Source organism: Amblyraja radiata, chromosome 4 (assembly GCF_010909765.2).
Source record: "Amblyraja radiata isolate CabotCenter1 chromosome 4, sAmbRad1.1.pri, whole genome shotgun sequence".
Taxonomy (NCBI): domain Eukaryota; kingdom Metazoa; phylum Chordata; class Chondrichthyes; order Rajiformes; family Rajidae; genus Amblyraja; species Amblyraja radiata.
The window spans coordinates 55,202,880-55,219,810 of record NC_045959.1 but is presented as its reverse complement, the minus strand read 5'-3'; the positions used below and the strand labels follow the sequence as shown (position 1 = coordinate 55,219,810).

Genomic DNA, 16,931 nt, shown 5'->3' with positions numbered 1-16,931 from the left:
TGTTCAGTAGCAACTAAGACATATTTCACTGTGTAAAACATAAACAGGGGAAAAAACATTCACCTGCGCTGATGTATATGTTCCACTCGTGGCTGTAATTTCCAAAACACGGCTGTGTGAAGTATCATTCCTCCAGGGCTTCTCTACTCCCCAGATGTAACTTTGGCAAGCAGTTTGCAGAAATCATGAAGAAAGGGGAAGTAAAACAGAAAAGAAGACCTACATTGTTATTGAGATAAACACAGAAACGCTGGAAGCAGATTTCAGATTTCCAGCATCTATAGATTTTTGAGTTTGATTTGCTTTGTTACTGGTCAGTAATTGTGGGTGTATTCAATAGTAAATCAAGGGTGACCATGGCAAAGCTGGAGATAATTTCTCAGTCAAAAGTATTTTGGGAAGGTAGTGTAGCTTAAAACCCCTTGTCTAAGGGAATTCTCCTTTTAATAAGTGACTGCAAAGGTAGTTAGAGTCATAGAGCCATAGTTATACAGTGTGGAAACTGGTCCTTCCAGCCTAACTTTTCCACACTGACCAACATGTCCCATCTATGCTAGTCCCACCTGCCAGCGTTCGATCCATAACCCTCTAAACCTGTCCTATCCATGTACCCGTCTAAATGTTTCTAAACATTGTGATAGTACTTGCTTCAACTACATCCTCCGACAGCTCGAACCATACACCCACCACCCTTTCTGTGAGCAGGTTACTCCTAAGGTTCGTATTAAATCTTTCCCCCCCCTCACTTTAAACCTATGTCCTCTGGTTCTCGATTCCCCTATGCTGGTGGCCTTGCCGAGGCAGTGTGAAATGTAGATGCTATCCAGACAAATCATACCATTCATGACCATATCGGTTGATGCAAAAGAGAAAATAAACAGAATGCAGAATGCAGTCTTACAGCTACAGTTTAAAAAAAGTGCACAACGAGGTAAACTGGAAGATCGTGGAAGTTATCCGAGAGTTGATACGAGAGGTCCATTCAAGAGTATTATAACGGTGGGGAAGAAGCTGTTTTTGAATCTGATGGTACATGTTTCCAAGCCTTTGCATCTTCTGCGCATTGTGGGTGGTCTTTGATTACGTTGGCTGATGAGAGAGTGCGAAATATAGATGGAATCAATGAGTTGGGGAGAAAGAATTGAGCAACAGGTTGGGCTACATCCACAACTCTCTGCAATTTCTTGTAGTCTTGGGCAAACCATTTGCCATAACAAGCTGTGATGAATCCAGGTTGGATGCTTTCTATGAACATCTGTAGAAATTGGTAAAATTATTTGAGACATGCCAAATTCCCTTGGCCTACTGAGGAGGTGATTAAAGTTAATAAGTCGTAGGAGCAGAAGTCGGCCATTCGGCTCATCGAAGCTCCTCCGTCAATCAGTCATGGGTGCTCAATCTTTCCCTTCAACCATTCTCCTGCCTTCTCCCCATAAACCCTGACACCCTTACAAATCAAGTATCTGTCAATCTCCGCCTCAAAGATACCGAATAACTTGGCCTCCACAGCTGTCTGTGCAATGAATTCGGCAGATTCTCTAGCTTCTGACTAAAAAAATCTTCTCATCTCATCTACTTTCTAAAGGTACGTCATTTTATTCTGAGGCTATGCCCTCTGGTCCCGGACTCTCCCACCTCTCCACGTTTCATTGAAAAGGAGATGAGGAGGAATTTCTTTAGTCAGAAGGTAGTGAATCTGTTCCCCCTCCCGATGCTCTAAACTCCAGCGAGAGCAGGTCCAGTGCCATCAAACGCTCATCATATATTAACCCAGTCATCCCCAGGGATGGTTCTCGTAAAACTCCTCTGGACCCTCTCCAACACCAGCACATCTTACCTCAGATAAGGGGCCTTGTTGGGCATCGTGCTTTCTTAGCTATAGCATCAATGTGGTCAATAATGCAATGATATTTGAGAAATGACATTATTAGGAGGATGCAATGAGTCTGCAAAGATATATAGATAGGCTGTCAGAGTAGGAAAATGTTGCTAGATTGAATAGAATGTGTAGAAATGTAAGGTTATCCACTTTGGTACATGGGCCGCGGAACCGGGAGGACTGCAGCCCCTCCACTTTTTTGGCGACACATGCTTCATAACCCGAAATTATCCGGCCCACAGGCGTATTTTTCTCTTCTTCTGAGGACCTCCGCCATCCAGAATGTGAGAGAGAGAGAGAGAGAGAGAGAGAGAGAGAGAGAGAGAGAGAGAGAGAGAGAGAGAGAGAGAGAGAGAGAGAGAAAAGTGAGAGTTAAAAAAAAAGCACTTGAAATTATAAGACATTTAAAATATTTTGTGTCAAATTTTCTATACGATGGAAGGCACTGGCATCGATCCGAGGGGGGATGGGGGATATTTCCCCCCACTTTTTGAGTTGGGGGATGGCCTGTGTTATCCCCCAGTTTTTGGTGGTCGAGCAACAACAAAAAATAATAATTGTGCCGCCCTCCCCCCACTCGGTCGCCTTGCTCCCTCACCGGGCACCCCGAGGCCAGTGATCAGTGATCACTCAGCCCCCCCACTTTCAAAAACGGCCCGCGGTCCCTGTGGTAGGAAGAACAAAAAAGTAGAGGCTACAGAATGCTGTTTTACAGGAGAAGCTACGTGTTTGAGTAAATAAAGTTGCGTTCGAAACAATCGGAAAATTGGTCCTTGTTGCAAAGGTATTATTCATACTGCCCACCGGCATTTTCTATTTTTATTTCACATTTCTAGCATTAGCAGCTTTATGATTTTCACTTACTGCAAAGGGGGTGGGGTGTAAGAGTGGGGAAGTCCTGCTACAACTCTGGAGAGTGCTGGAAATGCACATTTGGGCTACAGGGTACTTTTTACATTTTATTTGTATTGGAGGTAGTTGAGGGAAGGTTCACCAGGTTGATTCCTGGGCCAAACGCAGACAGGTGGAACTTGTGTACATGGGGCATGTTGGTCAGCTGAGGTACGTTGTGCGGAACGGCCAATTTTTTTACACTGTGTAACTCTATGATTCATACTAAATTATATTTTCCCTCACAGGGGAATCTAAAATGAGTTGGCATCGTTTCTGGATAAGGGCTTGTATATTTAGAACATAGCACAGTACAGCACAGGAACAGGCCCTTCAGACCAACATGTCTGTGACGAACATAATGCCAGTTTAAACTAATTTCCTCTGCCTGCATGTGTTCTATGTACCTCCATCTCTGCATATTCATGTGCCTATCTAAAAGGTTCTTAAATGCCACTATCGTAATTGCTTTCCATTGCCACCTCTGGCAACACGTTCCAAGCACCTACCATTCTCTGTGTAAAGAAAAACTTGCACGATACATGATTAAACTTTGTCTCTCTGATTTTAAAGCTATGCCCTCAACCTCTGGCCCTATAGCTCAAGCCCTCTAGTCCTGGCAACATCCTCGTAAATTTTCTCTGCACATTATCCAGCTTGACAACATCTTTCCTATAACATGGTGACCAAAACTGTACAATACTCTAAATGTGGCCTCACCAATGTCTTATATAACTGCAACATGACCTCCCAACTTCCCTTGGGCCCACTAAATCCATATGTCTTGTGAATGAAACATAAAAAAAGCAAAGGAATAGTTAGATCTCAAGCCGGGTGTTGAGCAGCCAGGTTGATGTCTCTGCGTCAATGTCTGCCAGGCCCTGGGCACCAAACCACCATCCCCATACACTAACGCTATCCTACACACCAGGGACAACTCACATTTTTTACCGAAACCAAATTACAAATGTGTACATCTTTGGAGTGTGGGAGGAAACCAGAGCACCCGGGGAAAACCCACGCATCGCAGGGAGAACCTACAAACTCCATACACACAGCACCCATAGTTAGAATCAAACCCAATCTCTGGTGCCGTGAGGCTGCAACTGAACCGCTGCGCCACTCTATTCAGGGTCTGAAGAATGGTTCCCATCCACAACGTCACCTATCCTTTTTTCTCCGGAGATGTTGCCTGACCTGCTCAGTTACTCCAGCACTTTGTGTCTAGCCTCGGAAGATGTTGGTTGTGAACTGTAGCAATTATAAGGGAAAAGGTATTAATTGAAGAAGATGGGAAATCGGAATAAAAATAAAAATTTTAACAAGGAAAATATAAGTATAACAAATTCAAGATTTTGATTTCCATCTGTATCTCATACACCGCAAAGGCAGCGACCAGTAAGTTTCCAAATTATATTCTAACCTGGTACTTGAAACCCAGTTTTGTTCCATGTGGCGTTTGCAAGCATCTGGGTTTATTGAGACAGTCAATAAATTGATACATTTTCTGGCATGGATGTGAACTGGAGCCTCAGAATTCCAAGTTGGCGATTTGAATACATATGCTGTTATTTGGAAAATACTTAAAATATAAACATCAATCACAAAACACCCAAGTGCCTCAGCTATTGACTTTCTTTATTGTGGGATATAGCAGAAGGCACATCATAAAATAAGTTAGTGTTCCATGTTAAGAAAATGAACATATGAAATTTAAAATACATAGATATTCTTGTTGGCATCAACCAGCTATACCCAAAGATGAATATTTTAAATAATCCAACACAAAGTCAAAGAGAGATTGACAGCATAATTGATAAATACACTTACCAATTCAAGTCAGTAGGAGTTGCTGAAAAGTGGTGACAATGGGCCATAATTTGTTAATAGCAAGTTCAGTTATAAAATTCTGAATTGTATCCCAGAAACACGCCATCACTGGGAGAAATTAACTCTAAATCGGCAGATGTTGGGACCGGCAACATTTCCCCCTTGTGGACCTCTAAATGCCTGCATTCATTGGAGGTGCTGTCAGATCTGCGTATTTGGAATGCGTTACCTTCCATTATGGTTTGGACTGCCAGCTGTTTTAAGTCTGAGGAAATCAGAGCAGATAACGTTAACGTTGAGAAGGTATGCATGTGGACAGGAGTGATGCTGCTGCCAGCACAACTCCTGTTTGGTTAAGCTCCTACAAAGCTCCTTTGGGAAGTTTTTACAAAGCTGCTTTAAACAAGCTGGGCGTTCTGCTTAATAAAAGTGCAATGTTTAGCCAAGCATTTATTGAAATCAGGGTATTTTAGACTAGTCTTCAATCTATAACTGACATCTTTAACACTTCCCAGTTTTCTAAAGGATAAAATAATTAGATGGAATGTAGGGCACAAAAATGGCCATCAGCCGAAACGGTAGTTATGTTCTACGCAACCCCTTAGCGCCTTACTTCAATAGCATGTCCTACCATGTTTTTTTGCCACATCAGCTTTACTTTAAAACAAAGAATCTCTGATGATGCCAAATATTAAACACTGCAATACGCAATGGTAATCACTCAATTGTTCATGAATGCTGCCTCCCTAACTCTAATGGTCCTGCCATGGTAATGCTTATATTTAAAAGCCTCACAAATCCATGGGGTCATTATTATTGGTGTTATTATTTTAAGAAAAGCAGAATATTTGCGAAACATTTTATTTAAAAGTTATAATGTATACTCTTAAAAAATATCTAAACCAACACCCACCACTGCAGCCCAATCAGATGGGCAGAGCACTAAACACAAACAGCTGGAGGAACTCAGTGGGTCAGGCAGCATCAGTGGAGGGAATGGACAGTCGACATTTCGGGTCAGGACCCTTCTTCAGACCGAAGGAGAGTCCTGACCCAGAACATCATCACAGGTTTGTAGGTTAATTGGCCTCTGTAAATTTACTCTGATGTGTAGGGAGTGGATGAGAAAGTGGAATAACATGGAACATAGAATGGGTGATCGCTGGTTGGCGTGGACTCGGAGAGCCAAAGGACCTATTTTGAATGCTGTATCTCTAAACTAAACTAAACTAAGTAGTAACAAAGAACTACAGATGATGATTTATACCACAAGTAGACACAAAGTGCTGGAGTAACTCAGCGGGTTAGGCAGCATCTTTGGAGAAAACGATAGGTGACATTTGCGGGTCGCTACCCTTCTTCATACACAGACTGGGTCTGGGGTCGTGTCCCATCTTCATACACAGACTGGGTCTGGGGTCGTGACCCATCTTCATACACAGACTGGGTCTGGGGTCGTGACCCATCTTCATACACAGACTGGGTCTGGGGTCGCGAGCCAAAATGACGCCTATCCTTTTTTTCTCCAAAGATGCTGCCTGACCCGTTGAGTTACTCCTGCATTTTGGGTCTATTTTAAACTAAACTAACAGTCTTATGTGTGAAAGATACATCTTCTAGATGCGCTGGGACACGTCCTCAGTGATGTGACCTGGGGTCATTGGGTGTTTCGGGTCTCACAACATCAGACACCCTCGCCCAGGCGACCCAGCCGGGGTTGATCAGGCCCTGACTTGCGTCCCAGCAGCAACCGCCCATGGATCAGCCATCTTAATCCAAACCCACCTAGTGGCTTTCTCTGTGGCTTCGCTTGCAGATTGAATTGCCCTCTTCTTTGCCAGCCCCGTACTGCCCAACTGGTTGAGGACTTTGCAGAGTGAGCGTCCTGCAAAGCCTCTACAGCCCACCTCTATGGGCTCATAGTATGTCTTCCAGCCTCTGTCCTGGCACATCTCCACCAGTTCCTGGTACTTTGCACGTTTCCTCTCGTTAGCCTCTTCAATACATTCTTCCCAGGGCACTGATCATGTCTAGCTGCAGTGATGTTGCTATGATGTGCTGTGGAAATTTCAGCTGTTTGCCCAGATCGACGTGCAGCTGCCAGTCAGTGGCTGTGTGGAGGAGGCCCATCCTTGTTTTTGGTTGTGGTCGAGGCTTCTCTCCAGCTTTGACAAAAGTGATTGATTTCTTTGGGGAGTGGTGGTGTTTGCTGTTACCGATGGCAGTGGCTATGCTCTCAGCAACCACCTTGAGCACCTGGTCATGGCGCCACCGAAAGCGACCTTCCCCAAGGGACTTTGGGCAGCTGCTGAGGAGATGTTCTAATGATCCTCCAGGAAGGTGTCTCGCTATTGCCCCAGACGTGGAGGTTTGCTGGGCTTGGTAGGGCATCGTAGACAGCTTGGACAAGGAACCGGACGTGCTGGAGGTCTGCCTACATGATGTTTGACCAGGTAATCCTGCGCTGCGGGTATGCTCTCCCACCTTGTCCACGCTCCCTGCTGCCTGAGCCCCACCGTCCTGCTCACACGCTCTTCCTCCACACCTGCTCGGACCTCTTCCTGGATTACATTGAATTACTCCAGCATTTTGGGTCTATTTTAAACTAAACTAACAGTCTTATGAAACACAGAGCCATATAAATGCAAAAACATCCAGGACTTTATGTGAGCTAAACCTTAACTCGCTTGTAATCCACCTTGGGTTAATCACAGTGAATGATTACTTCTTCCCGAGTGGCTTTTCCTGCTGAGCATGCACTATGGATCCACTGAAGGAAATAGTTCTGTTCTCAAGATGAATTCATAATTGTTCCGACCTTGCCCTATTGCAAGAGAAAGAATTTCGAGCAGCATCACACTTTATCAACTCATACTGACTTGAAATGTTCACATTAATCAAGTGATTTTTTTTTTTAAAAGGCACTGAAACTATTCCAATTTGGCAACTTGCTGTGATTCTTGGAATCCAGTCATCAATTAAGTTTCTAGATGGATTTAAGTTTCTAGAGATTTTTAAAGTTTAAACCATAATCTACTTTTAATTACTTGTATAATAAATTACACACACGACAGTATATACATTCCACTTTTCCTTAAACACACATAGAATAATCAATTTTTGGTAGTTAATTCAGTATTGTCCACACCAAGAAACGTATGTAATCCTTTTCTCTCTCGACACACCCTTTTTCTATGAGCATTCTTAACTCCAGTTTGAGTTGAAAGCGCACTGACTATATAGTCAGCTGCCAAATGTAGTGGGTGAAGAATTAATAGTGTTAATATGTTATAAAATGATCAAAGCAAAAACATAACTAAGAAACATCACCATGGTATGCACAGCACTTTGCTGGTGTTACCACTTCACAGTGCATGATGATATAGTGTAGTGCTGCTGCCTCATAGCTCCAGAGATTTGGTTTCATTCCTGTCCTTGAATGCTGTCTGTGTGGAGTTTGCGAGGTCCCCCCCTGACCGAGTGGGTTTGCCCATGTAGGGCATCTGATTTCCTCCCATATCCCAAAGGTATGCTGGTAAGTTAACTGGCTGGTGTAAACTATTCCTTAGTGGAGGTAAGTGGCAATAGAATCAGTGGAGTTCTTGGGCATGTGAGGGAAAGTTCCAGGAAAATATGGAGGGGGGAAAATTGTTGATGGGACTGCACCGTGGATGAACATGATGGGCTGAATGGTTTATCCTTATTTTAAAAAGGACAGAGTTTGGAATAATTGGGTCAGTTTAAAAATCTTGCTTTTGCACAAAGCCTTCTAATTGCTCATCATCTGTCTTTTGAATAAGCTAATGCATAAAAGTTCATTTGTAACGGCACACCATTTAAAACCTGCAATATAAAGAATGAATTAGCTAATTCTAGCTAGTTCGCAACCAGTGTCATTTATATTTCTCATTTAGCAAGGTTATGGTTTAGGTTTGTACACAGCACAACATTACAAGACTAAACAGTAGCTGAGGCATATGCATAGCATATGCATGCATAATGTTTCATTTCCAATATTATAAAAAATCCATCAAGTTATGCTGGATTCAACTAGCACATTCAAGTTAAGGTATTACATGATTTTATGTCCTGCACGGACATTGTGGGCCAAAGAGCCTGTTCCTGTCCTGTTCTATGTTCTTATCCACCCATGCCTTCAACTTGTGAGGCTATTTATCTTCTATATCTCTCGTTTCCCTTTCCCCTGACTCTCAATCTGAAGAAGGGTCTCAACCCGAAAGGTCACCTATTCCTTTTCTCCAGAGATGCTGCCTGACCCACTGAGTTACTCCAGCTTTTAGTGTCTATCTGTAGTGGGGCATTGCACTGGGGATGGCAAATGGCCTACATGAATACAGCGAAAAAAATAAAATATAGACGCACAATAAGCTGTACTTTATTTTTATATCTGCAGTAGTTCTATTTGAGTTTATGTAAACAAGGCCCATCTCTCAGGTGGTACATGGGTGCGACTTAGAATTTTAGGGGGGGGGGGTAATTTGGGTTTATAAAGGCCTTGCGGGATTGCATTTACAAATGTTACCACTAATCACTAGCGCATCGAAATGTATGAAAATACTCAGCAAGAAAAATTGGCAGTTTTGCTGAAACAGGTTAAACACTGGGTTTGTTCAAGGAATTTACATCACTTGATGTTTCTTTTGTGAACTTACATACAGCTTGCGGCTGTTGTAACAAGGCTCACATAGTTGAACATGAGAACAATAAGTTAAGATATAAGACACTTAGTGTTGACAGCATGATAGAATAGAAGCAAAAATAGAACTGGCGCTTGCTGATACCATTAAATCCTCGTATGCACAATAAAATCAGTATTCACATTAAAATAAATTAACTACACAATCTTTTACAATAGTTATGTCCATTCTTGGAATTTGCTGAACATCTTCATAGACAATGAAGCATTCAGTTTAATCTTGCATAAATCAGTGGTAATCCTCAATTAGATATCAATTTCTGTTGATTAGTTAGTGTTGAAAATTTGAAGCCAAAACCGACTCCAATCAATGGGTTTGCCAATGCATCAGCTGTGCACACCATAATATTTGAACAGCTAGCAACATTGCCTGGCTATAGTAGCAACAACGTGTTGAGATTAACACCCTACTATTGTGAGCAGCAGCCCCTGATTCAATGTGCTTATACAAACAAATTGGTGTGTCATATTAAGGGCCAGTTGCAAAGGACAATGTGTCTCTGGGCCACTCCTTAAGCATGCAGTGACACGGGATGGTCCATGGAAACACATTATCATCGCACAGGCAATCTTTACCTGGATGGGCCAGGAATCAGACTCATATACTTTGTGGCTCTTTTTTCTGAATAATGCTGCTCAAGGGACCATGCATTTTGTGGTAGGTTTGAGATCCTGAGCTTTCAACATCCTTTCCCTTGGGCACTGAAAGGATGAGGGCAGCAGCAAATGTAATCATTGATGTCTGCCTTTGCTGAGGTGGCTCGCAAGATATTATATGTACAGCGGTACAAGAAATCGGTATGGCCACATTTTGAGGGCTGTGTACAGTTCTAGGTGCCCTGCCACAGGAATGCCTATTAGCTGTTTTTTATATGCCAAGGATGATAGTAGTCTGAAACCTGACAGACATCTGATGAAAAACTAAAGCAATGTTTTAAATTAAGTTAAAGCATGTGGACATCACTAGCAAGAACAGCATTTATTGCCCATCCCCAATTACCATGAAGCTGGTGATGGATGGGGTGAGGTGCCTATTTAAAATGTTGGAATCGCTTAGGTGAAAGGCACTCTTACTTGTGTTATTGGCTAACGAGGGTGAGAATTTAAGCCTCATTACAATGAAGGAGTGGCAATACATTTTTAAGTCAGTTTGATATGTGCTGCACCAATTCTAGGCTCATGAATACTGCAATGTTTAATCACACCACCATAGGCAGCTTTGTCGTTTGTTGCTAAAGCCCCCTGGCTCTGGAATTCCTGCGTTCAACCTGCCTCCTTCACTGACTGCCCTTAAGACATCCTTCAGAACCTACCTATTCCTCAAGGTTTTGGGCCTCTGTCCCAATATTTCCTTTTGTACTCAATAACAAATTGTGGGGGGATAACATTTCCACGAAGCATCTTGTGATGTTTCGCTACATTAATGGCATTTCAGATTGTCGGTGTTGCCTGACCCCACACAGCATGTTTCAAACCTAATTATGGTTTCCTTGCATGGATTGAAGCTGTGGCGAAACAAAGGTAGCCAGGAAATAAACCATACATTTCCTGTTAAAACTGATTGCTTCATTGACTGCAGGAAAGATTGCAGGTTATAATTAACATTGTTCTACAGTGTTTTATTACTTTTGCTTTAAATGTTCTGGCACTACATCTTAGAGATGATGATATACTACCCTGGATAGTAAGTTCAACTAGAAGTTCTGCTGTCTTCGTTTCTTTGCATCCATGGCATCTAGAATAGGCTGTCGCTTAGCCTGATATCTTTGGCGCAGATCCTCAATTTCTCGCTCCATCATTGGATCCAGAGCACTCAACCTCATCTGTAGTTCTTCAAAGCTCAGATTTTTCAGCTATAAAATAAAGAGACTCATGGTGAAAAACAGCTTCTTCATATTTTCATTTTTATAAAATAATTCGTCCACGTCGTAGCCGTCAAATTGTTTTAACTGAAAATTTAGCCACCTGGCAATCAACTAGTTCACAACTTGAAACCCTACAATGTGGAGGCAAAATTATAACTATTTAATTATTCTCCCTTCATCTTTACATCAAAATCCTGGCTTGTCCCCAAACACTTTGACACCATCTTTAAAAGAAAGATGAGAAGGGCCTGAGCAAAACACGTCTTCAGACCCAAAACAACATCTGTCTATTTATGTCGACTGACCTGTTTAGTTTAGTTTAGTTTAGAGATACAGCGTGGAAACAGGCCTTTCGGCTCACCGAATCCACGCCGACCAGCGATCCCCACACACTAACACTATCCTACACACACTAGGGATAATTTAAAATTTTACCAAACCAATTAGCTTAAAAACCTGTACACCTTTGGAGTGTGGGATGAAACCTACACTGCTTTTCTCCCAGAGAAAACCCACGCAGGTCACTGGAAGACGGCACCTGTAGTCAGGATCAAACTGCAGCAGTTTGATTTTTTTGTCCAAGATTCCTGCACCCTCTTGTGTCTCTGTGGGAAGACTTTCCATGCTCCACATGTTGTTTCCTGCTACAAATGGGATGTGTGTGACAGGTTAATTTCAGAACCCAAACAAATTTTTGGCACCAAAATCAGATTTGGGGGTACGAATAGAAACCCTTGGGCAAAATACCTCCGTTGTTTTACATCTTTTTACTGCTCCTCTGTCTCATCCTTCATGATCTTCTCTCCCACATCTAAATCAGGCAGTGCAAGCAACAGTATTAAAGACTGCTCTATTTTTTGGATCGCTTTCCTTGGAAGCAAATGAAATAAATGGAAGCAGACATCAACCAGAGGAAAATATTTTTAGGAAAAAAGCACAGAAATACTGGATGGGCCAGCAAACTGAACAGAGAAAAATAGGTGCAGTAGTAGGCCATTCGAGCCAGCACCGCCATTCAATATGATCATGACTGATCATCTAAAATCAGCACCCCGTTCCTGCTTTTTCTCCATATCCTTTGATTCCTTTAGCCCTAATAGCCAGATCTAACTCTCTATTTTTGAAATCTGACAAGTCCATAATGTAAATCACAACAAAATATATTCTTAATGCAAACAAGTTGGAACCATAAAGTAAATTAGATGCAGTGCGCCTAATAACATCAAGTTGAAAGAGAATTTACAAAGAGAATTTGCAGAGATTTACAAAAATGTTTTCAATAAAAATGATGTGAAGTTAGCTATAGAACATCACCATAGGAAATTATTTAATCAGTACCTACGAAATAAAGTTTGAATAGATTAGTATGTTCCATTGAGCTTTTTCTTATTCTCACATCTAATTATGTACTCAGTACATTGAAATTTATGCTCTACATTAATCCTCAGAAGCAGATACCTGCAGGTTAAGTCCCAGATGATTTATTAAAATAACCGAAACATCTTCAGAGCAATAACTGGGACATTGTCTCCTCAGTAAAACAAGTAGTAAAATAATCTATTACTTCTTTAAAATATAGATCCTTGATTATTCATGCACATCAAGGAAAAATTAACATTGTTTTATTGCTTATGGGATTAGAAGTGATTTGAATTATTCAGTAACCTTAAATATTAAAGCTGCAGTCTAAATCAGTTCCTTCTTCATTCATGAACGATTGCTGGTTTGACAAGGTAAAACAGGCCAGCCAAACCATACTTCCTGTGACTGCTTTTTGAAAAGGCTTTGCTGTTAGTCCTACTTTCCATCTAACATGCCATCTAACATACTATTAGTCCCACTTTCCACCTAACTTTGAGAAATTAAACACAAACGCTTGCCTTTAACAAAAATAGACATTCTGAGATTTTACAATAAAATTATGTATGCATAAATTAGCTAATAAGCATCAAATAATTTTATTTTAAAATCCGACCCATTTTAAAATAACTTGTACACTGCAATTTGGTTTTACATCCTAAACGAAGCAGGTTTTAATTCAAGAAAAATAACATTTAAAATGTATTAATCAGAATTGTAATTGAATTGACCAGGCTACATGGAACTGTTTGATGTTAAACTGCAACGAGGCGATGTTTTCTCTATTTTAAATAAGATTTTCTGCACTCTACTATTTGATAGTTTGTTATGAAGCAGCAATGGAGATTGGAGCCCTGAACAACCCTGAAAATGGCCATTCGGCCACCTATCCATATCAACCAAGTTGGCATTCTGGGCTAGTCCCATTTGCCTGCAATGGGCCCTTTTCCCTCTAAACCCTTCGATTCTATATACATGTCCAAACGTCTTTTGGAAGTCATATCTGTAATAACTCTATAGCTTCATAGGTGGCTCATTCCAGATATGGACCACCTTCTGCATGAAAGAGTTGCTGCTGAGGTCCCTTTTAAATCTCTGATTTCTCACCAAAAGCTTATGCCCTCTATTGAACAATAACATTTCCAAATATTACCTGACAAAGCCACCGTACAGTATTTCATATCTAACATGACAATAACTTAGCTTTATCTGTAAATGTAAAATATTGTGCATATTATGACAATTTTATCTAACTAAGGGAATAATCCTTAGATTAGATTTTTAAGATTGTGCATATGGTGTATTTATAGTAAGTAAGGAATAATCCTTACTATAAATACACCATATGCACAATCTTAAAAATCTGTGAATAAATAACTAATAAATAAATAAATAAAATTACCTCCTCAATTTTTTTAAACCTACGCACATGGCATATTTATAGTAAGTAAGGAATAATCCTTACTATAAATATGCCATGTGCGTAGGTTTAAAAAAATTGAGGAGGTAATTTTATTTATTTATTTATTAGTTATTTATTTCGGACAGTTAAATGAATGAGAAATGTGCAGCACATAATTTTTAAATGTATTTCAGAAATTGCAGTTAGATTAATAAGAATGATGAAATCTTATTTTTATATTCTTCCCAGCCAGCTGGATTAGGATTGTTTCTTTCATTGATATGCACCACAATGTGAGATGATCAACACTAAACACCACACAAGAGCCAAATTCAGTCCTAACTAGTGCTGAAGTTGTTGATTTATACTGAGAACACTGTGGAAACGAAAAGCTTGTTGGACCAAATGACATGCTTTAATTGCACATTTTCTTATAATATTTGTGCTTTATCTGCCTCCATATATCATCTACTCCCTCCCCAATTAGTTCCATGTAATAAATCATTCTTAAGTGGTTTAATATTTAACATAAAAAATTTACAACCACATTTAGATTCATTTGTTATAAACTGGGGTCCAGTCCTCCCTTTTTCTTTGTGTAAATTCTAAACTCTAGTAGACAAAAACTAATCTCATTGTTCTGCTCTCCCCATGCTCTATATTTGCCTCATTTAACATTTATCCATATTTGCTTTAAAAGAAACAATGTTCATAATTATTTCCAGTAGCAAAAGATGTTGTGCCCCATTAAATACATTTCTCCTAACCCTTGTCATTTGTGATTATTTTCAATCGATGATTTTTCAAATCATTTTGTAGTTTAGTTTAGAGATGCTTAATTTTTTTTTTCACTCTATCATATCTCATCATAATTTTACAAATTCCCATAAAGAGTATCCATCGATTGAAATTCTTGCGCTGCAACAAAATATTCTATATCACAAATTGCCAGAGGTTTAGTTAGTTAGCCATGAATATTGTGTTTATGGCTTTTACAATTCTGACTGAATTATGTCTAGGTGACTTGGTTCTCCCTGGCTCTCTTATGCCACTTCTGTAGAAGGCTTCATTTTGCACGTTATTATTAGCACCCATTAAGAAAGACTAAACTACATTTTTACCAAGATCTTCCGAAGTATTTTGCTGTTAAAAATTATTCTTTAAGGGGCCACGTTTTATGTTAAAGCACACCTTAATAAAATTTAGGAATATGGAAATTAGAGCAAATAAAATGCCACAAGACACATTTCCCTCAATAGCACTGTCAGAATTTACCTGTTGTTTCAAAACACTTTTATTTAAAACACACTTTTCACAGTAAATGTGAGTGTGTTAATTTTGCATGTTAAATACTGTTGCAATACATCTAGTGAGCTCAAACGGTAGCGTATAGCAATCAAGTAATTATTGGAGATTTTACAAATTAAAGTGCACAACAGCTCTGATTCAAATTAACCTTTAAAATATGTCCCTCATAATCAGGTGCTCGTAATTAATTCTGCCAAGGTACAGTCCATTCTGCTATTATCCAGCTTTATTAAAAAAATCAGGGCTTTATTAAATTATCAATATTAAACTAACAACCACCTTAACATGTTAAAAAGATAACTGAACAATCTCACGAAAGAAGCTATTTTAAATCACTTGGCTCAGAGTAGCATTTGAACTAAAAGCTTGTTGAGAATTTATATAATCTAATTAATAATGTGGGCACAGAGGTACTGAATTTAAAATAGACATCAATATAAGATGAGCTCTTCTTTTCACTGGAGGTTAATGCTGGTCAGATGGGTGCTTATGGAAAAAATCACAGTTTTTCATTTTATTACATTATAAAATAGAAGGAAGACAGAGCACTCAGACATTTGGTCACTCCTTCACAGATTCCTCCTCTATAAATGATAGTGATGATATTTTTAATTAAATGTTAACATTTATTCTGGCAGAGATTTATAAAATTAAACAAGTCCTAATACTGAAGAAGAAATGTGATTTCTTCTGATTTTTCTTTGAGAACAGAGTACACGGTGGAGGCAGCTCCACACTGAGGGTTCAGTTCAGGACATAAACCAGATCACTTTCATTTACGAGAGTGTCAATATTACAGCTGGAGTTTAAGTCATCGGGTTTTGCCATCACCAAGGTCAAAGTGCAGTTCTGAGCTTCTGAAGAACCTCACACCATCATTCCTGCAACTCTTCTGTGAACTGTTGGCACAGATGTAGGAAAGACTCAGCTCATCCACAATGACTAATCAAGTAACTCCCTCATATGATATATGATGAGGGTCCATTTTTCTGAAACAGAAGCCCTGGGAGAACTGCGTTGGTGTGCTTTTGCTGCAGGAACATAGTTATTTCTGTCCTACTATTTTAAAACCATTTCTCAAATGAATTCTCAATTAGAAGGTCAGTTTTAGAATCCCATCCATAAACCAGTAGCAAAATACACTGAGTGGTAGGACACGTGAATTAAGAAATATTCATGATGCAGTACTTGCTTTACAGTGCATCAACCAATCTCGGCTGGGCGATGACAGCAATGCTGCAGCATGATTCAATGTCCAGTTTCCACTGAGAAAGAATTGGATAACGTCCCAGGTGAAAAACATTATCATCAAATAACCACATGAAAATCTGAACGCAAACTCAATTGAGTAGGTGTGTCATAGTTATACAAGATGGAAACAGGCCCTTCAGCCAAATGCATCCATGCCGACCGAGATTCCCCATCTAAGCCAGCCCCATATACCTGCGTTTAGCCCATATCGCTTGTGGCTGCGCCCCCTCGCCCAGATGTCACTCTGATCCCTATCACTGGCAGGTAGGCCAGGAGAGGCCAATTCTCAGCATAATTGGTAATAGCTGAGTCCAATTAGCTAATGTTGTATTGGCTTACCTTAGCCTTGTCAGCCTATTCCTTATAAAACCCAGGCATTCCAACCAGAGGAGAGAAGGTGAGAGGAGAAGCAGGAGCAAAAGAGGAAGA

General features: G+C 40.2%; 1 protein-coding gene across 1 annotated transcript in view; it reads right to left on the bottom strand.

The window, feature by feature from the left end:
* Positions 1 to 7,517: 7,517 nt before the first annotated feature.
* stk3 (serine/threonine kinase 3) overlaps positions 7,518 to 16,931 on the bottom strand; it is a 313,612-nt gene continuing 304,198 nt past the window's right edge. The window contains exon 11 of the mRNA XM_033019460.1: positions 7,518 to 11,170. Within this exon, the coding sequence (XP_032875351.1) occupies positions 11,012 to 11,170 (159 nt within the window). The 3' untranslated portion in view covers positions 7,518 to 11,011. The remainder of the gene's footprint in view (positions 11,171 to 16,931) is intronic.